This window comes from Lissotriton vulgaris, chromosome 12, assembly GCF_964263255.1.
Source record: "Lissotriton vulgaris chromosome 12, aLisVul1.2, whole genome shotgun sequence".
NCBI classification, from domain to species: Eukaryota; Metazoa; Chordata; class Amphibia; order Caudata; family Salamandridae; genus Lissotriton; species Lissotriton vulgaris.
This window is the reverse complement of record NC_141700.1, coordinates 108,639,835-108,667,538: the sequence shown is the minus strand read 5'-3', so window position 1 is coordinate 108,667,538 and position 27,704 is coordinate 108,639,835. Positions and strand designations below refer to the sequence as shown.

Below are 27,704 nucleotides of genomic sequence, written 5' to 3'. Positions count from 1 at the left end.
TCGGAAACATCCGAGGTTAGGCTGGCGGTCTTGATGTCGAGAGCCTTCACACGCTCGTTGGTCTTGCCCAAGTCGGCCCTAATGAGGGTGATATCAACAGCCATGGAGTCCACTTTATGAGTCAGGGCCTCGTGCTGCTGCTGCATGTCGGCACGGAGGCTAGTAATGGCACCCATGATGTCCACGAGGGTGGGGTCCGATCCATCCGGCGGGCTCGTCGATGGGGTCCCTTTAGAGACGGCCCCAGATGTAGGTGGCGACTTGAGATTCACATATCGCTCCATGCGATTATTCTGCGTTTGCGATTTGCCCCGACCACCTTTATTCGATGCCCTGTCCGGATCACCTCTGCCCGCCATGATGGGTACGTGAGAACAAAGGCGAGGTGGCAACAGGTCCGGGTCCACAGCCGAAAGGCAGACGGATCAAGAAGGCAAGACCAGGGTGCCGAAGGCTCAAGCAGGAGCGCAGTTACTTCACCAACGAGGGCGGCAGGCGGGCACTACGCAGTCCGATCGTGCGAAGTGACGAAGTCCGGAGGGACAATGGCACCGTCACGGAGCGGAGTTCAGCTCGACGTAACTTTGCTCAGGATCCACCGATTCGGAAGCCGATTGCAGTCCCCACCTCAGCAGGCCACCAGCATTACAATTCCACCAATGTGGACCAGGATTTCAGGCAGGATAGTTGCGGTGGGTCGGACGGTCCACGGAGCTCCGTGCTTACGCGGCCATCTTGGTCGCCCGCGAAGCTCCTCCTCGCGAATTCACAATTTTAAAAGTAATCATGCATTGCTTTTAAGGAATCGCAAATTTGCGATTCCTTAAAAGCAATCGCATTTTTGGAATTCGCGAAAATTAGCGATTTTGCCAAAAATGCTTGATGCATCCCAATAACCTATTTAGGAATTGCAAACGGCCGAATTTACCAATTCGCACCGTTTGCACTTCCTAAATAGGTTGATGAATGTGGCCGTAAGTGTGTGTGAGAAAATTTACAAGTTTGTATGGAAAAAGACCGGCATAAATTATTAAAGATGTGTGCTATGTCCTTTATTTAACTAATTTTTAATACTTTTTTCTTGTGAGGTAGAATGTTCTCCTCTCTCTATGGGAACCCGTAGGGAGTTTTTTTGAGATGTGTACCACACATGACAGGGGTTTATAGGATACACACATACACAACATTCTCCTGAACTCGTTTGGGTGTTGGGTCCTTCGTTTATATAGCAAAGTTGATGATGATAAATAGTGAGCACATTGGCATCAGACCTGCCAATCGCTGCTTGGTGGTTGCTTACGTGAGGCACTTTCTATATTTTTCCAAACTCACCTATACATTTTCTCCCATGCACTTATGTTGTTTTTACATTGTATACCCTGGGGCATAGGGTCTGGCCTCTTCTTTTAAATAAACACACATATCTGGGCGGTTCCTAAACACTAGTATTAATCCTGCCCTAAATATAGAAGAGGGGGACCCCATTAAGTGTATGGTGGATGTGTGATGTGTAACAAGGGCTTTTTGTATTTGAGTGAAGTTTTGAGTGGAGGGCGCCCTTGACGTTGTTCCCTCTAGTCTCCTTTCTGTGTAGAAAAATCTTCTTCTCTTGAGTCAATCCCTGAGCTGTGCCCCATGTTCATAGGACACAGACCCTTATATGAACCAGTAATATATTTCAGATGAGTGAACAAAAATCTGCTAGAAGACAACATTGGAACAAACGGCTTTGGTTCCGTCCTTGAATTCTGTACTAGATTGTGAAATGTGTATCTTAAACTTCACATTATGTTCTTTTCTATTACTTCTGAACAAACTCTTCTACATTGAAATGACCGTTGGCAAAAGCAACTGTGCCAAAGTATATGAATACTGTGAAGCATCATTTCCCCTATTGTAAAGTTTTGCCTTTTTGCTATCTGAACTATCCTCCAGATGCCAAAAGAAACCTCTATGATTTATGTTTCTGAGGAGACTGGGGTTAGGTCCTCTGCTAGTTATTGTGCGCATACATCTCTGGTTCAACAGGATTCAAAAGCATCTGGGGTGCTGGGTGACCTCCTGTGTAGTTGCCGGCAATTCTGTGTAGGAGACTAATTCCTAACTGAACGGCTTCAAGACAACAAGTTATAAACAACAAAGCATGACCTGCTGTCCAGAATCAACTTTTGTTAAAAGTGGTGCCCACATCCGCCACAGGGGCAAACTCCTGTACTTTCAAGCTCATTATCTTTGGATGCGCAGTCCTGAATGGGCACGCTGCTGAGTCATGCCATGCTGCAGAGAAACATATTGGCTGCTTTCTACGGTCTATTACATTACAAATGTAAACCCTTGTGTCTGGAATCATTATTCGCCTGGCTAGTGAAGGGACTTAACCCCCAGAAGAAAACCTTTCTGTGTGCGGTTTCCCTCACCCACCAATGGCAGCATGCTTCCTCATTGGAGAACCTCCTCGTATAGTGATGCCTAGTCACAATGCGGGCTATAAACCCCTCTCCGAGAGGGAGGTCCTCAGGGATGTTTTGGTACTAAGGGAGGTATATACTAAATACCCAACAGTAGAGCTTGGGGTAGTGGGGGCGGCAGAGCAAGTGAGAAAGAGAAGTGACTGAAACTAACTACAGGGTTCGCTATAACAACTGTAGTAGGGGGATCCTGGGTTAGGATTAAAAGACTGTGGCACTGCGGGAGGAATTAAACCCGCTCGTGTGCCAGAGGTCTTTTATTGGTCTTGCCACTCTCTGGCCATCTCAATAGTGACCCCCCCCCATTTCTTCCTGCCAAGAGTGCTCCAGATAATCCCTACTGCCATCCATAAGAGTTTTGTGATTTTATGCAAGATGGAGAAAAGAAATTCACTAAATTTGGAAACGTTGGGGTGTGTATCTTGCGGCAGAGTACGAACTTCACTCCAACGCAGTAAATAGTGTGCACAAATCATCCACGCCTATGCCCCGGGTTTCCAGTCTGTTTCATTCCAAGCGTCCTGGAAATCTCAATTTGGGTGAACATGGGAGTCTGGCAGCCCAAATTTAGAGTTGCGGGTGGATAGCATACCTGTCCAATTTGTTTCTGTCACATTTCCCTATGAAACTGCAAGTGCAATGTGTCTGAGTTAAGGATGCGGAAGATTATGGAACTGCCTCACTCGGACCTCATTATCCTCTCAGAACGATGCACACTTGGTAAATACTACACTCCGTGGTATAGTTATTTACCTTGATCGTTATCGGCACACACATTAAAATGCATCTCATAATGAAGCACTCAGCTTGTGGGCAAAGGAAGGGTCGTCAGGTACAAGAGACACCAAGATGAGTTACTGGCACCATGCTCATTTCCCAATTTCTGCAGCTAGGTCAACTCAGGCAAAGGTAGAAGTGACTTGCCCAGGGTCACACCATGTGATTTACTGAAGACAAGATCCAGAATCCTACCTCAACAGCCAACATCTTAACCAGAGACCACAATCTCTGCAAAAATCAGCAAGGTCCGTAAAATGATTGTATCATGTTGCTATTTCCTGGCTGTTAGACTATGCTTTTTTAACAAGTTTGCCTCCAGACTTTTTGGCCTCCCGTTTTTGTTGGTTTTAGGACTCTAGGCACTTTACAACTGCTGTTCAGTACTAAAGTGATTTGCATATGGCCATGTCTGAACTGGGGTGGTGTGGTTAGCAAAATAACGATGGAATAAACCCAGATCTGTGACTGGGGGTGAACATTTTGCCATTGTGCAACATTCCGTCCATCACTTGTTGTTTTCGCATTTGTCACCCCGAGTGGGACAGGTATGCTCAGACGTGAGTCCTGTGCTCTCCATGCCACTGGAGTCAAGCTATCCTGGCTGGTGAAGGCCGATAGCCAGAAACCGGTCTGTGAGACGGCATCCCGACCAACCCGACCAGTATTCCACCCCTCCCCGAACTCACCTCCTTCGCCCCCCCCGGGACTGTATCCCCGGTCTCATACTACCACCGTAAGGACTCGACCTGAGACGCCAGCGGAACGCCAGAGAATCACCCGCTTCTTTTCCCCACAGGGACCAACCAGAACATCGGGCCGCACAGCCTTAAATATCGCGGACTCCGGAGGCCCCGCCCCTATGGCAGCGACAGCACCAGATAAAAAGGAGAGCCCGGAAGTGCAAGTTGTCGGAGATTTGTGGCAGGAACCTCGGACTGGTGGAGGCGACGGTGAAGACGGAGGAGACGGAGAGCAGACGGCTGAAGCAGACGTGTGGACCGAAGAGTGGTGGAGTCCACAGGAGGTGGCTGTAGAGCGGCCGTAACTCAACGGGAGAGTTACGGCGGACCACGTGAGTGCCTTTAACCTCACTAATTCAACTCACTAGGAGTTCCCTGTATATAGTCCCTGTAAATCTCCCCTTCTCTTTAGAATCACGTCCCCCTGCACTGTATTATACTTGTATAGCACTGCACTCTTCGAACCGCCCCCCTCTTCACGTCCTGACCAGGCACCCTTTTCTTCCCCCTACCCCTTGTTCCTTCCTCCCGGTCCCTTCCTTACCTCACTGCCTCGTTTTCTGGCCCTTCCCCACACACCCGGGTGACGGTGACTGCAACCGAGATCCTACGACTAGGATAGGACTAACGGTCCCTTTTGTTTCTCTTTTTGCTCCCTGCCCTCCGTGGATCCTCCCCATCGCTGGAGCCGCCGTTGGACCCGCCGAAGACCACAAGCGGCAGCGCCGACCCGGAGTGGACCCAGGCCCGGACTTCCTCTTTTGTTCTCCTTGTGTTCTACCCTGTGACTTTGAAATAAACCCCTACTATAGCACACTATATACGGCCTCCTCGCTTGCTTTTCCGGCCCGCTGTACACCCACCCTCACATTTGGTGTCAGAAGTGGGATCTGCCGGAAGCATGGAGGCCGTTATGAAGAAGATGGCGGATTCCCAGGAGCAGTTTGCCAAGTTGATGGAGCAGTTCCTCAAGACGGCCGAGGACGACAGGGGCCAACTCCATGACGTCTTGAAGGGTCAAGGGACCGCCCACGGAGAGAGTATGGAGAAGCTAACAACGGCCCTGGGTCAGCAGAGACCCCTAGCCTCCCTTCCTTCGGTGGTGCTGCAGAAGTACGTCCCGGGGGAAGACCCGGACTACTTCTTTACTAACTTTGAACGACTTGCCCAAGCAGCCAACTGGCCAGAGGACCGCTGGGGGCAATACTTAGGACCCCTTCTCACTGGCGATCTACAAGCCGCATACCAGCAGGCCAACATACAGGGCACCACCCCGTATGCCGATATCAAAAGGTGCGTGTTGGAAAGGCTTGGGATCGACGACGACACATATAGACTAAAACTACGCCAAGCCAAAGAGAGGCCGCAAGAGAATCCCCGGGCCCTCTCGTTCCGAATCAAGGATCTGGCAAACCGGTGGCTCAGGCCAGAAAACTCAACAAATGACCAGATACTTGAGAAAATCTATTTGGAACAGTTCCTGAACTCTTTACATCCTGCCACACAGCGCTGGGTGAGACAACATTCCAGACTCACCCTAGAAACAGCCATTGAGATAGCCTCCGCCTTCAGCCGGGCCCAGGAACTCCAGCGGGGCAAGGACGAACATCCGCAGCGAGCCTCGAATGCTGGTACATCGCGCCCTCTCCGACCCCTTCTACCCCGAAGACCAGAACCCACACCCCTGTTTTCCTCCCCGGTTGTGTTCCGCCCCCCTAACCCAGGACCCCAGTGTTATGCCTGTGGTGGCTACGGTCACATTGCCCGGATGTGCCCGCAAAAGGAAGAGCCTATGGAGGTCGGACTTGTAAGGAACTATCTATGCAACCCTCCGGGCACCACACCCCCAGCCTTTCATTATCCGGTCTCCATCTACGGCCAACGAGTCATGGCCCTTGCCGATAGTGGCTGCCGACAGAGCGTCCTGAGACCTCAAGATCTGGCACATCCAGTCAATCCTACCGGGATGGTTGCCATCCAGTGCGTCCATGGGGACACCAAACAATACCCCACTACTCGGGTGTGTGTCCAACACCAACATGACCCCGGCTCCTCCCTCACCATTGGTCTGGTTCCCGCTCTCCCCGAACAAGCCATTCTGGGGAGTGACTATCCGGGGCTGCCTACGCTTCTCCAGGACACCTCAAACTCCTTGTCTCAGTGGTGGAAGGACGCTCCTTATTCAGGCCAAAACCACCCCGCAACGATTCCGAAAACCCCGAAAACTAGAAGCCAGAAGAGACAAGAAAGGAAAGAATACGTCAAAGCGTATCCCGTGCTTACTGATGACCATCCTTGGCAGACGAATAGGGAATTCCGAGCGGCCCAACAAGAAGATCCCCTTCTGCAGGAAGCGTGGGGAAGGGCCCTCGAACACGAAGACCCTTTGCAAGTAGGTCCCTATTTCTTTAAGAAAAACGGGTTGCTGTACAGAAAAGGTGGGCCACAGCAGAACGCCCAGTTGCTTATCCCGGCTCCCTTCCAGGACAAAGTCCTCTTTCTTGCCCACAGCCACCTTCTGGGGGGTCACTTTGGCGACGAAAAGACCAGTCAAACCATTCTAGAGAAATTCTTTTGGCCCGGGGTGTACCAGAAAATCAAAAACTATTGTCGGGAATGCATTGTATGCCAGAAAAACAGCCGACACAGACCTCCCAGAGTGCCGTTGCAACCCCTTCCTCTCATAGACGTCCCTTTTAGTCGAATAGGGATGGACATCATAGGACCACTCTTGCCCTCCCGTAGCGGCTGTCGCTATGCCCTGGTCGTAGTCGACTACGCCACCCGCTTTCCTGAAGCCATACCCCTGAGACAACCCACTACCCAAACGATAGCCAAAGCCCTGATCTCCCTGTTTTCCCGGGTGGGGTTTCCCCGGGAAATCCTGACCGATCAGGGCACACCTTTCGTTTCGGCCTTAATGAAGCAAGTGTGTGCGGAACTGGGGATAAAACAAATCCGTACTTCGGCCTATCATCCGCAAACGGACGGGTTGGTGGAGCGGTACAACGCCACCCTCAAGCAGACCCTCAAGAAACTCTTGGGCCTCGAAGCCAAAAGGTGGGAGGACATGCTACCCTTGGCCCTCTTCGCCATCCGCTGCAAACCCCAGAGCAGCACCGGCTACTCACCATACGAGTTACTATATGGTCGTCCCCCGCGTACCCTGCTGGACATGGCCCAAGAGGCCTGGGAGGCCGAACCCGATCGCACTCGCCCGCTCCCGGAATACCTGGAGAACTTGAAAACACACCTCTCGATGATGCGAGACATAGTGAGACGGAATCTCGAGAGTGCTCAAGAAAACCAAAAAAAGCAGTATGATAAAGGCACCAGACCCCGGGAGTTTGCTGTCAACGACTTAGTGCTCCTCATGATGCCCTCATCGGACCAAAAGCTCCTTGGACAGTGGCAAGGGCCTTATACCATCCTCAGACGGGTAACCCCGGTTACCTACGAGGTAGAGATAGACCCTAACCGTGGAACCTCCCAGATATACCACGTGAACCTACTGAAAAAGTGGGAAGGACCCCGTCCCGTGCTATATGGAAAACCCGATCGCCAACTCCTCTCTTTTGACACCTGTGTTGATCCAGAATTGACTCCAACACAAACCCAGGAATTACGGGAGTATCTGGCCCCCCTGAAAACGGTCTTTTCCTCCTCACCTGGTCGAACCAGCATCACAGAGCATGCCATAGAAACCACACCAGGAAAAATAGTGCGCTTGAGGCCCTATAGACTTCCCGAGGCACGCCGAGAGGTCATCAGACAAGAGATAGCCGACATGCAGAAGATGGGAATCATAGAACCCTCAGTGAGTGACTGGAACTCACCCATCGTCCTTGTGCCCAAACCGGATGGATCGGTCCGGTTTTGTATAGACTTTAGGGAGGTCAACAAAGTCTCTACCTTTGACAGCTACCCCTTACCCAGGGTCGATGAAATGATCGAAAGGATAGGCAAAGCCAAGTACATATCGACCCTGGATCTATGCAAAGGGTATTGGCAAATACCCCTCAGGGAACAGGATAAAAAGAAGACCGCCTTTTCTACCCCTGAGGGGTTGTTCCAGTTTCTGGTTATGCCCTTTGGTCTACACGGGGCCCCCGCCACCTTTCAGCGCGCGATGAACCGCGTCCTGAGACCCCACGCCCAGTATGCTGGAGCGTATTTGGATGACATCATCATCTTCAGTGACAGCTGGCCCCAACACTTGAAACATCTGTTTGACGTTGTCTCCTCCCTAGGGTCCTTTGGGTTCGCCATCAACCCCGCCAAAACAACCTTGGCGGCGAAAACGGTTAAATACCTAGGGTACCTTCTGGGCGACGGGGTAATCCGACCTCAAGAAAGCAAAACAGCTGCCATTCGGTCCCTTCCCTTCCCCCACACTAAAAAGGACCTCCGAGCCTTCCTCGGGCTTCTCGGATATTATCGACGCTTCGTGCCAAACTTCTCCCAGAGAGCCGCAGCCCTGACGGATCTGCTGACGAAAGCTAACCGATCCGAGGAGAAGCTACGGAATCCCTCTCCCGAAGCCTGGCAAGCCTTTATGGACTTGAAGGAAGCCTTGACCTCCAGCCCTGTCCTGATGCCCCCCGACTACTCCAGACCGTTTATCCTACAAACGGATGCCTCCGACCATGGGTTAGGGGCGGTGTTATCCCAAAAGGATTCCCAAGGTGAAGAAAGGCCTATTCTATATGTCAGCCGCAAGTTGTTCCCTCGTGAAAAACACTACGCTGTGGTGGAGAAGGAAGCCCTGGCCATCAAGTGGGCGGTGGACCATCTCCGCTATTATCTGGAGGGCAGAGACTTTGTCCTCTACACGGATCACGCCCCTCTGGAGTGGATGGCCCGGAATAAAGGTCAGAATGACAGGGTCCTCAGATGGTTCCTCTCCCTACAGCCCTTCCGTTTTACCACCAAGCATAGGAAGGGGTCCGAACAGGGCAATGCGGATTTCCTATCACGATACCCGGCGTCTCCCTCCCCTACAGGAAGGACAGCTAGGGAAAGGGGATGTGAGACGGCATCCCGACCAACCCGACCAGTATTCCACCCCTCCCCGAACTCACCTCCTTCGCCCCCCCCGGGACTGTATCCCCGGTCTCATACTACCACCGTAAGGACTCGACCTGAGACGCCAGCGGAACGCCAGAGAATCACCCGCTTCTTTTCCCCACAGGGACCAACCAGAACATCGGGCCGCACAGCCTTAAATATCGCGGACTCCGGAGGCCCCGCCCCTATGGCAGCGACAGCACCAGATAAAAAGGAGAGCCCGGAAGTGCAAGTTGTCGGAGATTTGTGGCAGGAACCTCGGACTGGTGGAGGCGACGGTGAAGACGGAGGAGACGGAGAGCAGACGGCTGAAGCAGACGTGTGGACCGAAGAGTGGTGGAGTCCACAGGAGGTGGCTGTAGAGCGGCCGTAACTCAACGGGAGAGTTACGGCGGACCACGTGAGTGCCTTTAACCTCACTAATTCAACTCACTAGGAGTTCCCTGTATATAGTCCCTGTAAATCTCCCCTTCTCTTTAGAATCACGTCCCCCTGCACTGTATTATACTTGTATAGCACTGCACTCTTCGAACCGCCCCCCTCTTCACGTCCTGACCAGGCACCCTTTTCTTCCCCCTACCCCTTGTTCCTTCCTCCCGGTCCCTTCCTTACCTCACTGCCTCGTTTTCTGGCCCTTCCCCACACACCCGGGTGACGGTGACTGCAACCGAGATCCTACGACTAGGATAGGACTAACGGTCCCTTTTGTTTCTCTTTTTGCTCCCTGCCCTCCGTGGATCCTCCCCATCGCTGGAGCCGCCGTTGGACCCGCCGAAGACCACAAGCGGCAGCGCCGACCCGGAGTGGACCCAGGCCCGGACTTCCTCTTTTGTTCTCCTTGTGTTCTACCCTGTGACTTTGAAATAAACCCCTACTATAGCACACTATATACGGCCTCCTCGCTTGCTTTTCCGGCCCGCTGTACACCCACCCTCACACGGTCCTAGGATGCTTGATTCAGGGAGACGAACGAGAGCAAGCCGCCACTTACCAGAGAGACGCCGCCACCGCCAGGAGTCATACAGGGGCTGCCAGGCACTCGGGAGCACGCCCCCACCGCCAGGAGTCATTCTACTGCTGACAACACGCGCCGCCGCTCCGGGACTACAATTCCCGGCAGCCTATGCGGTGGCGCGCTCTGTGACACCGCGCGAGCGCCAGGAGGCGCACATAAGCAGCGCTGCACCCGGCGGAGTGGGGGAGACGAACGAGAGCAAGCCGCCACTTACCTGACAGACGTTGTCACCGCCAGGAGCCATACAGGGGCTGCCAGTCACTCGGGAGCACGCCACCACCGCCAGGAGTCATTCTACTGCTGACTACACGCGCCGCCGCGCCGGGACTACAATTCCCGGCAGCCTACGCGGCGGCGCGCTCTGTGACACCGCGAGAGCGCCAGGAGGCGCACATAAGCAGCGCTGCACCCGGCGGAGTGGGGGACACGAACGAGAGCAAGCCGCCACTTACCTGAGAGACACCGTCACCACCAGGAGTCATACAGGGGCTGCCAGTCACCCGGGAGCACGCCGCCACCGCCAGGAATCATTCTACTGCTGACTACATGCGCCGGCCCTCCGGGACTACAATTCCCGGCAGCCTACGCGGCGCCGCGCTCTGTGACACCGCGAGAGCGCCAGGAGGCGCACATAAGCAGCGCTGCACCCGGCGGAGTGGGGGAGACGAACGAGAGCAAGCCGCCACTTACCTGAGAGACGACGTCACCGCCAGGAGTCATTCAGGGGCTGCCAGTCACTCGGGAGCACGCCGCCACCGCCAGGAGTCATTCTACTGCTGACTACACGCGCCTCCGCTCCGGGACTACAATTCCCGGCAGCCTACGCGGCGGCGCGCTCTGTGACACCGCGAGAGCGCCAGGAGGCGCACATAAGCAGCGCTGCACCCCGCTTCGCGGGACGCCCGGGGCTAAGCCCGGGCAAAGGGCGGGCCCTCTACGGCCTTCATCGGCAGGAAGAGACAGGGACAGGGCCCTTACCCCTGACCAAATCGTTCAAGTAAGTCATCTTCTCCCTATTACAACTGCAAGTGGCTGTGATACCTCCCAGCGTTTTACATTACACGGATTTATATAGTCGCTACTCAATAAATCTGCCTTCCAACATGTCTAAAGCAAAATCGACTGTCCCCCTTAATACCATAGACAATTATATGGTCAAGAAAGTTGCCAAAATTAATAACGACAGGAGATCATCTTTGGGGCTGAACCTTTCTCCTGAATTGCCTTTTGACAATACACCTTTACCTACTCTTGCTCTTGACATTAGTAATGAGGTGTTCCAGACCCCGGAGAACAATTCACTGACCCAGCTTCTAGTAGCCATTGCCGATTCAGTTCCCGAGAGCATACCTGATGAAGAAATAATACTCCTAGAAGAGAAGGCCCCTGCACCGGTCCCAGCACCAAGAGTAGTGAAGGGAGGGGAGAAGAGCATATCTAAACGGGGCGGTCTCCGATCAAGTAAAAAACGTCCTGATGCATCCCCCCTGGAAAATAATGGAGACGATGCAAGGGGAATCACTGGAGGGAAGGTACACTTGGATGAAGATCAATTCAAGAAGTTGTTAAATGCCTTAGATAATAAGATTAAAACTATAACCAAGCCGCTCCTAAGTAAAATAGACCAGCTCACGGAAGAGGTGAATAGGCTGGGGGGTCTCCTGCAAAAATCAATAGAAGAGAAAGCGAACATTCCAATGCCGAAAACACTCATAGTTGAAACAAAAAATACCCAAACCGCCCCCAGGTTACAACTACTTGAAAACACTCCCCTGATCTCCATGGAGAGCACTGATCTAGGGAGGGGGGGCCCCAGGGATTCAGATACCAACAAGGGTGATTCTGAAGGGCTGAGTCAAAGGGACAGTAGGGTAGATTTTAACCTAGAAAAGGGGCCTGTAGAATTAATAGTAGAGGCATCTCCTTTAATATTGGTGCTGGCAAATGTCCCCCATTTGGAACCAGGGCAAGTTGAGAACATCCCTTCCCTGATAAATAAATCACTCCATTGGTTATCAAGGAACATGGCTTTTACCCCGGGAGGCAGGGACCAGTTGGCGCAAGAAGTAGTTAAAGCTAGAAGAGTTGAATGGATCGGGGGTGGCACAAAAAAATTCAAGGGGGATTGTGTTGTGCTACACCTTTCTGATCCAGAAGTGCTTCCAAACATTCTAGCGAATATATACCCCCCCCCCCCCCCCCCCCCCCAGCGTAGATCAACTGAAATAGTGCCACTAACACTGGATTTCTTTTATGCGAAAAGAGGAGGGAACACTTTAAACCCAACAATGTTGAAAACGAAATGGATCCCTGTACTAAAAAAAGCCAAAACCCTTGATATAAGGAATAATTGGGGAATCCCGATGGAAAATAGGTTCTCGGCCCTTTCTGGTCTTAATGAGTGTGATTGACTGGAAGTGCGGATGAGTATAGAAAAGGAAAATGTTGCAGAGCTCCAAGAAAGTGGAAACGATGTCTCTATAAAGCTCTTAGAAATAAATTATAGTGATGGTAAGACATCTGGTCTCAGGGTAGATTCCCCTAATATAGTAGAGCATTTGCCACCAAATCCCCGCACTATTACAAGCAATGGGGAAAGTAGTCCCACACTCCCCTTGTTTCACCTTAAGCAGGGTGCTTCATTACAAGAGCGGACTATTCAGACGAAAGCTAGTCTTAAACTTATTTCCTGGAACTTGGCGGGAATTCACCATAAACTCGAAACCCCCGAATGGTGTGAATTCATTGATTCCCATGATGTTATTATGTTACAGGAAACTTGGGCAGTGGCACCTGTTTTTCGGCAGGGCTTTTTAAAAATGTTTGTCCCTGCAAAAAAGAATACTAAAGGGCGGCCCTCAGGGGGTCTAACTATTTGGGTACGACAATCCCTACAATGTACCATCAAGCAGAGGCTTGTCTGCAATTGTGACCTACTCCCAATTGTGATCACCTGGGCCGATGGCCATAACATGGTCTTATATAATATCTATGCCAGGGGAACTCAAGGGGGCAAAGCCTCGGAAGTGTTAGGTGCATTGGATAATGATTTAGAGACCCTTCCTACACATTATACTATCCTAGTGGGGGGAGACCTGAACACAACATTTGAACCACTAGGAGTCGAGGATAACGAACTGGCCCTAGAGGAAGATACCAAATGGGGAGTTCCCCAATTGGATCTACCGATGGTAAAGAAATGGACAGAAGTGGCAATACAGGTGAAGAGCTTGTGCTTGGCTAGGGGGTTGAGGGCAGTAAATGGCCGCACCCCCTCAGACCTGCAGGGCACGCATACCTTCGATAATTCGAGGTCAAGTAGTCGGATAGACTACATCCTCATAGATGTTAGAGACTGGTATAAAGTAGAAGACATGAAAGTGACATCGAGATTGGAGAGTGATCACAATCCGTTGTGCTTGCTCTTTAATCAGGATCAAGATAAAAGCTCATCTAGGAAGGAAAGGGGTGTCACGACATTAGAAGTTATCCCAACTAATAATCTCCGTCACATTAAATGGGCAACTTTGGTAGATAAACCCGGGGATATGCAGGACTTACTGGAGGTAGTTAGCAAAGAGGTTAGCAGACTACAGATCCACTGTAATGAATTACATTTTAACCAACTTATTGAAGAGTCACAGCCAATGTTTTTTACTAACTTACAGAGGTTTTTCCTAAAAAAAACACAGCAGGGGAAGGGTGCTGGTCCCCCAAGAAAAAGAGGGTGGTATGACCACTCTTGCAGAAAGGCGCGACAGAACCTCAGTTTAGCATTGAGGACTAAAGTAGGAGTATTAAAGGCCAGGGATGATTACAGGAAAGCCCAAACCAGGGCAAAAAGACTGTGGGATGAGAATTTATGGTTAGACCTTAAGAAGGCATGTGTCATCTTAAAGTGGGGTAGTGGGGGAATAGCAGACTGCCCGAAAAACCATGTAGCAAAGGAAGCATGGGTGGACTTTTTTAAACCACAATATGCTGACAATCTGCCCCCATCAACCGAATTGCCCCCAGAAAGGGTATTCTATAGTCATGGAATATTCTCACTGAACGATGTAAACGAGGCAATGGATGGGGTAACTAGAGGTAGGGCACCAGGAATTGATGGAATACCAGCGGATGTATTTTTATCTGACCGGGCCAACTGGTGTAAATATTTTGTATGGCTTGCGAATTCTATCGCACAAGGAGCAATGATTCCAGCAACATGGAAGGGTGCGGAGATTATACCAGTCTTCAAAAAAGGGGATAAGGCTTTACCAAGTAACTACAGGCCCATTAGCCTTATCGACTCGGCACAAAAACTGATGGGCAGGATGATTCAAAATAAAATTCAAGCCTGGATAGACGATAAGGATATCCTGTCCCCGTATCAAGCTGGCTTCCGTCCATTAACTAGCTCTATTGACCAGGTATTCCATTTTTTAACTTTGTTTTGGAAAAATGTAACCTTGATAAATGGACCATTATATGCTGTTTTCGTAGACTTGAAGTCAGCGTTTGACCTATTACCCCGACAAAAACTTTGGATTGTTTTGCGTGATCTCGGAATAAGCCCCGAACTGCTGACTTTGCTTGTGCGTATGCACGAAACCAACTACGCCAGGATCAGGTGGGGAGCACAGGGAGACGTTACTGAACCTTTCCCCGTGGAACGTGGGGTTAGGCACGGTTGCGTCCTGGCCCCCACCCTATTCTCCCTTTATATCAACGGCATAGTAGATTTTCTAAAGCAATTTCCGACAGATGCCCCGATATTAGATGGGGGGCGGGTCCCAGTATTAATGTTTGCTGATGACACTTTAATGGTCTCGCGGACCCCTAGTGGTTTACAAAAGACAATCAACGCTTTTGGAGATTTCTGTCGGATTCGGGGCTTGGAACTAAATACGACAAAGACTAAGTTTATGAACCTGAATCTGCTAAGCAATTTAAGGGAAAAATGCATTTTAATGGGTCTATTTTGGAGGAAGTGAACGCTTTCACCTACCTAGGTATCTCTTTACAGGCCAACATGAATTGGAAATCTCATATGGACTCTGTGGTGCTAAAGTTCAATCAATTGGCCGGGGCTATAGCACAAAAACATAAATCTGCTATTGTAAAGAACACCTTGAGGACATCCCACATTTCCTGTTTGCCTGCCCATTATATGCTGCCCCGAGAAGTAGATGGCTAAAACCGGTTTGTAGGAATCTGGGGATAAGGAAATATCTAGAGGCACTAAGAATATTAAGATCAAATTGTGCCCCCAATCTTGCTATCGCCATAGCCAAATACTTGGGATGGGCCTGGATAATGCGCATGCGCACTTTAAACTGTAACTAATTATGTAAAATGGAATGTGTAATTTTTAGGACAATCTCAATAGTTAAGGATTTTGCACTGTGACTCGGATTTTATAACGTATGAATTTTATAAATTGAAGTATTCGCCAGCATATTGTAATTTGATGGTATATAATATGTATTTTATGTCGATCTTAAAATTCTAGAGTAGTATTTATTCTGCTTAGCTTAGGGAAATATGCTTTTATGACAATGCTGTCGAATAAAGTATTTAAACTTGAACTTGCAATGTGTCGGAGTTAAGGATACGGAAGATTATGGAACTGCCTCACTCGGACCTCATTATCCTCTCAGAACGATGCACACTTGGTAAATACTACACTCTGTGGTATAGTTATTTACCTTGATCTTTATCGGCACACATATTAAAATGCATCTCATAATGAAGCACTCAGCTTGTGGGCAAAGGAAGGGTCGTCAGGTACAAGAGACACCAAGATGAGTTACTGGCACCATGCCCATTCACCAATTTCTGCAGCTAGGTCAACTCAGGCAAAGGTAGAAGTGGCTTGACCAGGGTCATACCATGTGATTTACTGAAGACAAGATCCAGAATCCTACCTCAACAGCCAACATCTTAACCAGAGACCACAATCTCTGCAAAAATCAGCAAGGTCCGTAAAATGATTGTATCATGTAGCTATTTACTGGCTGTTAGACTAGGCTTTTTTAACAAGTTTGCCTCCAGACTTTTTGGCCTCCAGTTTTTGTTGGTTTTAGGACTCTAGGCACTTTACAACTGCTGTTCAGTGCTAAAGTGATTTGCATATGGCCATGTCTGAACTGGGGTGGTGTGGTGAGCAAGATAATGATGGATTAAACCCAGCTCTGTGACTGGGGGTGAACATTTTGCCATTGTGCAACATTCCGTCCATCACTTGTTGTTTTCGCATTTGTCACCCCGAGTGGGACGGGTATGCTCAGACGTGAGTCCCGCGCTCTCCATGCCACTGGAGTCAAGCTATCCTGGCTGGTGAAGGCCGATAGCCAGAAACCGGTCCTAGGATGCTTGATTCAGGTCCAGGGAAGACCTGGCTTGGCAGTTCGGGCTGGACTGTTCCTGTGAGGCACAGGGTCAAGACTGATTTCCATATGGCCATGTCTGAACCCGGGTGGCTTGGTGAGCAAAATAACAATGGATTAAATAAACCCAGATCTGTTACTGGGTGAATGTTTTGCCATTGTGCAACATCCCGTCCATCCATTGTTGTTTTTGCACTTTTAGAAAGTGGGCATTTTCTTGTTCAACCATTCTGTGTGCCTCTGCCTTTTGAGTATTCCCTGTCTCGGTTTAGAGTGACAGGAGCAGGGGATGTGCATTCACCATAGACAGACACAAGGGGGTGTTGAGGTGGGTCCTGCCTTTCCTGTGTGACTCATAGGCAGGCTGAATAGACCTTGCTGCATTAAGAGTAGTGGGAGGAGTTGTTGCTTGCACCTAAATGAACTGTGTCGGTCTTCCACACTGCTGTCTCCACCCCTGGGGTAAGCCTAGCCTGAGCCAGACTGAACTGGATTATGTATGCCAGTGAAACTTTGTTTGTGCCAACTTCAAAGGGAAATGTGGCATAAATATTGGGGCCCTGCCCCAGAACCTTAGATTATTGCTGGACTACGGAACCTGCCAGGAAGAAGACCTAGAAGAGCTGTGAGGAGAGACTACCACTATGCTGTGTGCTTTGCTGGGTTGGCATGTAGTTGCCGCTTCTGCCTTGGGCCGGGAAGGACTAGACTGTTCTTTCTGAATTCTAAGTATCTGCAAGGGTTTGATGTAGAGCTTTCCGCCTGTTGGAAGTATCAGAGAAATCAAAGTCTTCAACTTTTTCTAGTTACCAACTTCTGGAATTGGATGTTTCAGCTGCAACAGAGGAAAAAGGTAAGCCGACACCATCAACTACGCCACTACCAGCTACATGAAACTGAAGGCACTGCAGAGGGCACCGCAGCACCTCGCACCGAAACCCTGGCCTCACCGACAACGACGCCCGACTACGCCACAAGCTGCTGTTTGCACTGTGACCTGTGGGAACCGCTCTCCGATTCACACCGCCGCCTTGGTATCCCCAACGCCGCTGCCTGCATTGTGACCTGTGGAAACCGCTCGTGGAGAGCACCGTCTCGATTCGCACCACAGCCCTGGTCTCAATGATGATTACGCTCCAAGCGGACATCAACACAGCTGCTTGCATCGTGCTTTGGGGGCACTGTTCGTAAGTTACACGACGCACAGCCCCCTCCCACACCACAGTATTGGCCCACCGATGCCAGCGACTCCAGTTCATCAACCGACGTCGCTGCCTGCATCGCGACCTGTGGGCCCTGCGCGCCGCATTGCCCTGCCTTGCACCGCAGCCTTGGGTCTACCGATGAAAGCGCTGCCTGCACAGTGACCAGTCAGCACCACAATGAGCATTGCTCCACTATCCTGGTCTCACAGATGCTGTTGGACGACCATCACCAAGCCCCTACCTGCACCGCGACCTGAGGGCAACGCACGTTGCACCGCTCCGCATTGTAGCCCCGACGCCTGCCGGCGCTCCTGACTTTGAACTCAAGGAGTTCAACCTGTAACGCATGTGACTTCGAGGGCCTGACGATTCCTGTTCCGACTTCCGAACATATGCCGCTCCTCCGGAGCTCACTGCAAGGTCAGACGCCCTACGTCTCCAGAGGTACAGTTCTACAGGTCTCCCCGACACTATAGCTGGCCTGCGAAACTGCAAACGGCCAAAACTGTTGGATTTGTTTGTTCCCTATGCCCCGGACGGAGCTATTGACTTCAAAGAACTGTATATAAAGTCTATTTTGGTATTGTGGTTTGCTGTATGTTGGATTTTTATTGTTTTGGTCTTGTTTTACACAGATAAATATTGGATATTTTTCTATAACTGAAAATCCGCCCAACCTTACGCCACTTGGAACTTACCTCATGGTATTAGGAGATTTTGGTTTTTATTGAGACAAGATTTGTTACCCCTAAATAATCTTTTGTCTAAATGGCACGGAGTATCTGCAATTTGCAACTTTTGTCATCACTCTACCCAAGACCGAATACATGTACTTTTGATATGCCCAGCGTTGCGTTCTCATCGCAGCAAGTGGTTAAGACAAGTATGTTTGCAAATGGGTATTCTAAATGTGAATTCTTTTATGTATGCTTTATATAATCCCCCCAATGAGAGATTTTGTTTTCATATTTTTAACTTTTTTAAATGTTTTTTAGAAATTTTTTGAAGATTGGCATGCTTAATAATGTGTCACTTTGTGTTCCAGTAATTGTCATTGCTATGATTTGCCTACTTTCGCTGTGAATGGTATTTTGTATTGTACTTTTTCTTTATGTGGACCTCTAACGAGTTCCAAAGCATAATAAAGATTGAATTGAATATAACTGGTGTGGTGTCCTCTTGTAGTGTTTTCACTGTATTACTGTTTGTTATATGCAAATGCTTTACACATTGCCTCTGAGATAAGCCTGACTGCTCGTGCCAAGCTACCAAGGGGGTGAGCAGGGGTTATTTTAGACGTGTAATCCCCTTATACTGACTAGAGTGGTGGATTCTGCATGGCTTAGGTTCAAACCCCAACTAACCAGAAAACCCATTTCTAACATTGGCCAAAAGCCCACTGTTGTTGCTTCCTTCCTGCCACAGGATCGGGGCTTCAGCAGTCAGGCCTGGGGTACGCACGCCACTGCCCTGAAGCCCGGTTCACAAGCGTGCCCACTTCACAACTCACCCTTCATGCTGGTACTGATGCACTGTGAGGACCGTCTTTGGGTGCAGATGGAGGCGGAGGTAGTCAGACCAGACGCGCACGTGGCCCTCCAGGTGGTATGCCTTTCCGGAAGCGCTTGAAGCCTCACCTTGAGGGTGGCTGAGAGCAGGAGCTGGAAATAGAGAAACATGCACGGTAGGAATATCAGCGAATTATTAGACTGCACGAGCATCTCTCAACACTGGTGTGGGAGCCACCGAGCACTGTGGTGAGGCCACAAACAAAAGTAATCATTCAAGGCGAGCATATTGCAAACATGTTGTACACGAACGAAATTCGGATGAGCACAAAGTGCTCTTTTACAGTATCGCTTGTGCAGCAGCCCTGAGTTATGCCCTCAAGTTCAATTTTCAAACAAGATGCCTTTAAATAGATTTTATAAATGTTAAGTGTAATTTTCTCGAATTTTCTTTTCTTGGTTTTTAAAAATGATGTGATTTTCCCTAAATCCAGTGCCCACCTGTCTAGGAGGTTCTGGTGCCCGAAATAATCGCGTTTCTAAGCACAGGGCAGCGAGTTCATCTCTACGTAGGTGCGTAGCTGCCAGGAAACCACCGAGCACGTCCAGGCCCAGGCCTTGGCTTCCAGCTCTACAGGTACCTTGTTTACTCGGGCTCCATAAAGAGGTTTTAATGGGGCAGCTTTGACCGCTTTCGCCTGGGAGAGCATGCACATATAATCTGGGTTTGCTCGGAGTGCAAACAAGGGTGACATTTTATGGTTAGTGCTTCGAGAACTGGAGGCAAGGGGCACCACTGCCACCTGCTGGTCTGATGAGGCTCTGCAGCTCAGTCGATAATGCAAGTTCTTACCTCAAAAAAAGGTGTGAAACTAGAGTCCAGGGTTTCGAGTCCTATCAAGACCTTCATCCTTTGGAGGTCGATAAAATAAGATGTAAGGCTGGAGACGGGTCAGTCACATCAGACTTGCCGGCATGACAGAAAGGAATGTCTGGGGCAAAGTCCGACCCACACCAACATGAGTCACGAGGCTGACCCATTATTTATTAATTCATTCATAATTTAATTATTCATTGTCTCTTAAAGGTTGGCAGGACCGGAGCCGGGTCAGTCACGTGACTCGTAGGTTGGTGCAGTTGGGAACAAGTGAGCCACATTTAAACTCAATCAACACAAAGGGAATATTTTGCTTAATTTGGGACAAGGGCATCAGCCGGTAGTGGCGCGTGGCACCTGTGCACACCAACAGATCTTACTTAGGGGCTCCTAGGATTGACCTGGATTAAGAAATGGAAAGTTTAGACCTTTGCATTGATAATTCTGGCCAGAGGAAAACATCAAATGGGAAAACAGAACTCCGAACAGAGGTAGGTTTATTCATTTGAAGGTAAGCAGTCCTGACCTCAAGGAAGTGTGAAGTGATAATTTTGTGTACTGTGGGCCCAGGATGTGAAAGCACAGTTGTACTTGAAAAACACAAACAAAAATAAAAAAACAACATGGGTTGGATGACGCTATACTAAGGCAGAAATTGTCAACCAGCGAAAACATCACTACACGGTCAAGTTTGGTATAGATGTACTCTCAATTGTGCATCTATTTAATTTGATGAAGAACTAGTCGTCAATGTTGGTGGATGCAATATTTTTGTCACGCGGTACAGTAACCATCCCACCCGACACATGCCTCTGCATTTAAACTGAACGATTCATAAAGCAATTAGGGCCAAATTCGGTAAATACCGATTCGGTATTCCCTATTCATTCCTATGGGCCTGGAGGTGAATTGGAATGAATGAGAATTACGGATTCGGTAAATACTGAATCGGTAATAGGGGGTAGACCTACAAGGGTGGCAGGGTGTCACATTGATACCCTATTGCACCCCTGTATAGTGCATGGGTGCACATGTGGCAGACATACATGCCCTAAGGGCATGTTTATGTGCCACATGGCACTTAATAAAAAGCTAAAAATTGCTTTTTGAAAGGTATTCGGAATTTACCACCAACTAATAGTTGGTGGTAAATAACAAATCCTTAAATGTAAAAAGCACTCACTTGAGTGCTCTCTACATTAATGATTCGGTAATTTACCGAATCGCTATGTTAAGAATTCGGTAATTTATCGATTCCTTAAATTACCGAATCCTACATTTTGGCCACCTACATCTGAAAAGCCTAGTTCCGCTCGGCAACGGCCGAAATTCGGTAATTTCGGCCATTACCGACCTGAATTAGGCTTCCTACATCTGGCCCTTAATATTTTGTTATCAGCATTTGCCTAGCGCATTTCTACCATTTCTATGGCCTCACAGCACTTTTGGACATCTAGGGGTGTCTTTTTGAATGGCTGTAGGTCTTCCCACTAACATAAGCCACTTTATTCGGGTATCTTTTTATCAGGTATGCTCAACAATGGGTCCGTTTGTGGTAGTGCTTTGTGGCTGTGTTATATACGGTGGTTGTGTGGTTCCTACTGTCTCCGAGCCCTCACAGGGAGTGAGTGTCGTTTGAGAGGAGTCACCAAAGGACTTCATTCTCTGCTCCGCTCACTCCCTGATAGTTGTTGCTGCCTGGGGGAGGGTTGTTGTGGACAGTAAATTGTTGCCAACTATATGGCTGCTGTGAGCTTGAGGGCCGGGTGACTGCCTAAAGTTTTCTGTTGCTGCTTTGATTTTCATTTCATTTAAGCAGGGCTTGGGTTGGGGTACCAGGCGGGTGGACTATGTCCCCCACTTATTTTAACAGGTTTTTACCGGGTGGACGCCGTCCCCCCTGCCTCACAGTTCTTTCCTGGAAGAAGAGCTGGATGCCTGAGGCTCCGGAGCTCTTCCGGGACAACCCCTGTGATGGAGAGACACCAATAAATGCGACCATGCCACAGTTGGTGAGATCGGGGGCTGAGCTCTATAACAAAACCATGTGTAAAGCACATATAAGTCGTTTTTTGGCACTTTAAATATGCATCATTAATCTACTAATTTCATAAATGTGAAAAAATATGATGCACTAAGTCAGCCAGTCAGGCCCTGAGCGGGGAGGGGTGACAGAGGGTCAAAGTGAAGGACTCCCTGTAATGAGAGGGAACTACATTTCGTGACGTCACTTCCGATGACACCATCTAACTTTGAGCATCCCCACACTTCTTTTTTTAGGACTTGTGCCCTGGATTTAAGAGATTTCCTGTACAAAAGGATTCCATGGAACAAAAAATGTTGTGGAAGGCACTGTGTTGTCTTAAGGAATTTTGGGGACTCTAGCGAGGCATATTTTGCAGGGGCTATGTGTGGAACAACCTTGAATTGTATTAATAATTTTCTGCTAATTCAATGCCCCATGATGCTGAACAAACGTTCAGAAACTGGAGTCAATCAAAAGCAGTTGAAACATGTCGTTGCCAGGAGCACAAAGAATCTCTTAGATGGTTCCGGGCACAGCAGGACAGAGGTAGAGGTGGGCAGAAAGGGCAAGGTTGGCATTCAGAAATAGACAGAGCTGAGAGAAAGTTCACTTTCCCAGCAGACCCTTTGGAAGATGGGGACCCTGGCAATTGCCCCCTTTACCCATGCCTTAGAAAGTCTCTGGGAAGAAAAAGAATCATGTTGGTGAAAGGTGTGGATCAGAAATGCTGAAGGAAGGCCCGCAGATACAAAGGTAATGGAAGTGATGACTTTTTTTTTTTACATTTTACACCAGGTTCTCCGGGGAAGCGAGGGGGGCTTCTGTTGACACACTTTTGTTAAAAGACGTGGGCGGAAAGGGGGACCGGATGACCTTGGAAGCTGCAGAAAGAACAGATGATGGACTGGATTAATCTAACATTCACTCCCAGTAATAGATCTGGGGTAAATCCATCTTTTTTTGCACGCCACACCATTCCAGTTCAGACCCAGTCATATGCAAATCAGCCTTGACCCTGTTCCCCATGGGTAAAAGCCAGTCCCAACAGCCAGCCTAGGTCCTCCCTGGAACAGAAACAAGCATTCTGGGACCAGTTTCGGGCAACACCCCTAATCAGCCATGCTTGATTGAATCTGGCGAAGTAGCAAGCGCAGGACCCACGTCTAGTCATACCCTTCCCACTTACGGCAACAAACGCACAAAGAACAGATGATGGACGGAATGCTGTATTAATCTAATATTACTTAGAAGCTGCAGCAACTTCTTATCCAAGGGCAATGGCAAAGCTGCGATCATCAGCACAATTCTGCAGAGCGGGCACCGCTATTTGGCAGGACAGAAAGGTGCCATTTTCAGGCCTTCTCCATTCTCATGAGTGTGGTACATCAATCAGGACTATGTAAATTCCAGAATAAAACACCTTCACTGATAATATTCAGTACAAAACAAAGAGTTTTACCTCTTCAGAGATCACAAGACCGACAATAACCCTAGTAGCTCTGGGTTTCTAAGCAAATAAGGTCTATAAAAGGAATTTATATTCTGCCCATAAAACAAAATATCCCACCAGCCGAAAGGTCCACTGGATGCTACCACTGCAGAGCAAGGGCTGGCTCCAGGGCGATCTAGATACAGGAATGATTTACACCGGCTACACCCAAGCGGAAACTTACCTTGCTCTTTGTTTATCGAGGAGGGCTCCCTAGAAAGACTGCAGAGCGATGAAAGAACATATTTAAGTAACCTGGTCTCGGATTTGCCTACTGCATATACATATACTCAGGACCACTGAAACTATGCGATTGTGTGACTGCAGCGATTTTCGCGTAATTATAAATTTGCTGTATTTGACACGTAACCCGTCATCTGCTGCATAATCTGAAGATTTTAACAAGAAAATTGTTTCTAGCCCAAATGGTTCAAAGGTTACTAAATATGCAACAACACGCGTTGATCTGCAGTGGAAGGCCCTTCGCAAAGCTGGACTGGTCACCTTTCTGTTGCTTATTGCTATACTTGGGTGTTAAACTGGTACTAATGAGGTGCAACCAATGCCCAGAGAGTGTTACCAAATTTAAAAAATGCCAAAATAATGAATTAAGACTATTACAAAATGTGCTGCATTATGCCACACAATTTGTCTTTTCTTGCCGCATAATTTACTAAACCCTGCCACATAATTTAGCCCTCTCCTGCCACATAATACCAGTGGCCCTGCATATACCCCAGTTTTTTATAACCTATGCATGCTCCCAATCTCTAGACAGCTCGCTAGCCTAGCCAGGCCTGTTTCCCTTATCTTTGCTAAATTCCCATGTGCAATGCTGAATATTATTGGCAGGAGCTGCCTGATCTCGCTGCATTAGTAACTGTACATGAGCCTCGCCGCCATCACCGGAGCCCTGTAGTCAAGCGTGAACCCTATAAGAATTTCCGTGTCACCAGGACCTGTCTGCAGCACTTAGAAGAATATATTGAGTCCATGATGGTAAAGGCTATGGAAGCGGGTAAATGGGCATGGAAGAGAGAAGGGGGCAAGCAATCTATCATGTTGAGAGTTAACAGAGGCAGAGAGTGGGGCAGACCTGTGGTTACACTCAGAGAGTGTGAGGAGCGATAAAGTCAATCCTGATGAAGGAGGTGGGAAACAGCAGGATTACAGGCCGACACGTTGTGGAATGAAGTAGGGTCAGGTGGATCCAACATGGCGTTGAGGATGGAAAGCGAATAGTGACTCAGAAGGGAGCACTAAGGTCTATGATGGTGAAGGGACTAGGAGACGGCATGGGTACAATCCTGGCTTGCATAACTGGAACCAACAAATCCATTTGCACAAAATTGACTATTTGTCTGGCAGTCTAGATTCATGTCAACACGCATACCGTATTTTCCGGCGTATAAGACGACCCGGCGTATAAGACGACCCCCCACTTTGCTTGATCAAATTTAGGTTTTGTGCTATACTCGCCGTATAAGACTACCCCAAGAATACCCCCACTTCCAGCACAGTCCAACGCTCTACTTGTACCTTGTACGCTTTTATAACCTGCACACTTATCACTTTTTTCTCTTGTAATGTACCGATTGCTACCTCATGTATTTTGTTATACCGGTAACCTGCACACTTATCACTTTTTTCTCTTGTAATGTACCGATTGCTACCTCATGTATTTTGGTTGCTCGCTATTGTCACTTTTGAACCATGTAACTTAGGCGGGAAATGTTTCTTCCACCTTGCTTGTATGCTGGGAATATTGCAAGCCTACCGTAATCTCTCCACCCGCTAGTCCTCCGATTACGCTCAGCTTACCGCAGTGAAGCAGCTCCAGTGCCCGGCGGCGTCCTCCGACTCCGTGGATGCTATCGCGGATCCTCAGCGTTGTCCACCGATGCAATGCTCCGGCGGGAATCCTCCGGCATTATGGCTGCCAATTTCTGCGGGAGGCCTCGGGGTTACCCACCAGGCAGTAGGGGCGAAGTTGGAGCGAAGTTGCGGCTTGAAAGCCAATTGTGCGCGGGAGCCCCCAGGATGCAATGCTCTTCAACTCTTCACCTCTGTGGCTGGCGGGCGGATTAGAGCCACCCTCCCCCACCTCCGGCTGGATTAGAGCCACCCTCCCCCACCTCCAGCTGGGCCGGAAGCGCAAGAACCTTCAGGAGTAGTCCGCGCTGTTGAAAAAAACCACGAAAACAAACAGTCTTATTTTGTATCCGGCGTATAAGACGACCCCCAACTTTTCAGAAAATTTTAAGGGGTTAAAAGGTTGTCTTATACGCCGGAAAATACGGTACCCATTTTTTCATTATAGACCAATTTCTTCAACACCTCCGCTAGCAGGGTTGTGGGGTGAGAGTGGACTAACCAACTGAGAACCTCATTGCCATCACCTTCCAAACTGACTACTTTTCTTTTCTTTTTAATTTACAATAAGGTGATGTAGATCTTTGGTCACTCTAAACTGGTAATGTCATCACCTTAGTTTCTCTACTCTGAAAAGGTCTTTTCCTCTTTATTGATATCCTGTTATAAGACACTAGAGTCCTTCTCACATTTTCTCGCCTCTTAATTCTGTCAACTCCTCGCCCTCTCTCTGAATCAAATGTTCTCCACCAGAACATTTCATGTTTAATATTGAAACCTCTTAACAGTTGTTTCCTCAAAAAGCTTTCCTGCTTTCCATATCTCATTACAAGACTTTTTTTTAAAATACTTTTTGTCCCCCCACTTACTATTTGTAGATTTTGTTTGCGACAGAAAGAGAAAACGGACTACCACAACCAAAATATAATTTTAAATTCTTTGTAACAAAATGTGAGGGTTTTTGAAAACAATGTTTTTTTTAATAGTTGGTACTTTTCAAGAATAATTGTAAATATCTTGGCTTTGTGACTCCCATTCAGATTCCCACTACAATTGATACTGTTTTTTGACATAAAAGGCATCAAGGTTTTCTTCAACTTTACTTTTTTTTCCAAGACTGAATGACATTATGTTATTTTGTTCATTTAGTATTCACAATATATATTTTTTTTCCGGCGATCTGCGGTATCGTTGTGTGTTCTTACCCTTACTGAAGACCTGCAGCGTGCCCTGCCTGCCGCTTTTGCTAAGATTTAACTGATATCGCGCCTGCTTGCCGCTTTGTTTGAATGTATTTAATAACGCGCCTGCTTGCCGCTTTGTGAACATTTTACTTGTAGGGCGCTCGCTTCCGCTTCGTAGAAACTTCATTTGTGAGGCGCCTGATTGCCGCTTTGTAACGCTTATCTTGTAGCGCGCATTTATCACTGTTTGGAAGCATTTCCATTGCACCAGCGCATTTCGCCCCAAGCGCTCCGCTCCGCTGTCCCCTACGCAGCCATTTTAGTTGTTGTTGTCCTCCTTCGTGACCCGCCCCGCCTCCCAGCTGAGACGCCCTCCCACTACCTTAATACAGCGCTCCGTGCTCTCCACGCGCTGTGACTCGCTTCGCTCCCCAGCAGAGTGGTCGCTCCCTTGCCTCCCTGGCGATCTGCGGTATCGTTGTGTGTTCTTACCCATACTGAAGACCTGCAGCGTGCCCTGCCTGCCGCTTTTGCTAAGATTTAACTGATATCGCGCCTGCTTGCCGCTTTGTTTGAATTTATTTAATAACGCGCCTGCTTGCCGCTTTGTGAACATTTTACTTGTAGGGCGCTCTCTTCCGCTTCGTAGAAACTTCATTTGTGAGGCGCCTGATTGCCGCTTTGTAACGCTTATCTTGTAGCGCGCATTTATCACTGTTTGGAAGCATTTCCATTGCACCAGCGCATTTCGCCCCAAGCGCTCCGCTCCGCTGTCCCCTACGCAGCCATTTTAGTTGTTGTTGTCCTCCTTCGTGACCCGCCCCGCCTCCCAGCTGAGACGCCCTCCCACTACCTTAATACAGCGCTCCGTGCTCTCCACGCGCTGTGACTCGCTTCGCTCCCCAGCAGAGTGGTCGCTCCCTTGCCTCCCTGGCGATCTGCGGTATCGTTGTGTGTTCTTACCCTTACTGAACACCTGCAGCGTGCCCTGCCTGCCGCTTTTGCTAAGATTTAACTGATATCGCGCCTGCTTGCCGCTTTGTTTGAATTTATTTAATAACGCGCCTGCTTGCCGCTTTGTGAACATTTTACTTGTAGG

The 27,704-nt window shown here is 48.8% G+C and overlaps 1 protein-coding gene across 3 annotated transcripts in view; it reads right to left on the bottom strand.

The window, feature by feature from the left end:
• MSTO1 (misato mitochondrial distribution and morphology regulator 1) overlaps positions 1 to 27,704 on the bottom strand; it is a 255,728-nt gene that overhangs the window by 184,383 nt on the left and 43,641 nt on the right. For all 3 annotated transcript variants that reach the window (XM_086947417.1, XM_086947416.1, XM_086947418.1), the window contains exon 6: positions 19,160 to 19,310. In XM_086947417.1, the coding sequence (XP_086803543.1) occupies positions 19,160 to 19,310 (151 nt within the window). The remainder of the gene's footprint in view (positions 1 to 19,159; positions 19,311 to 27,704) is intronic.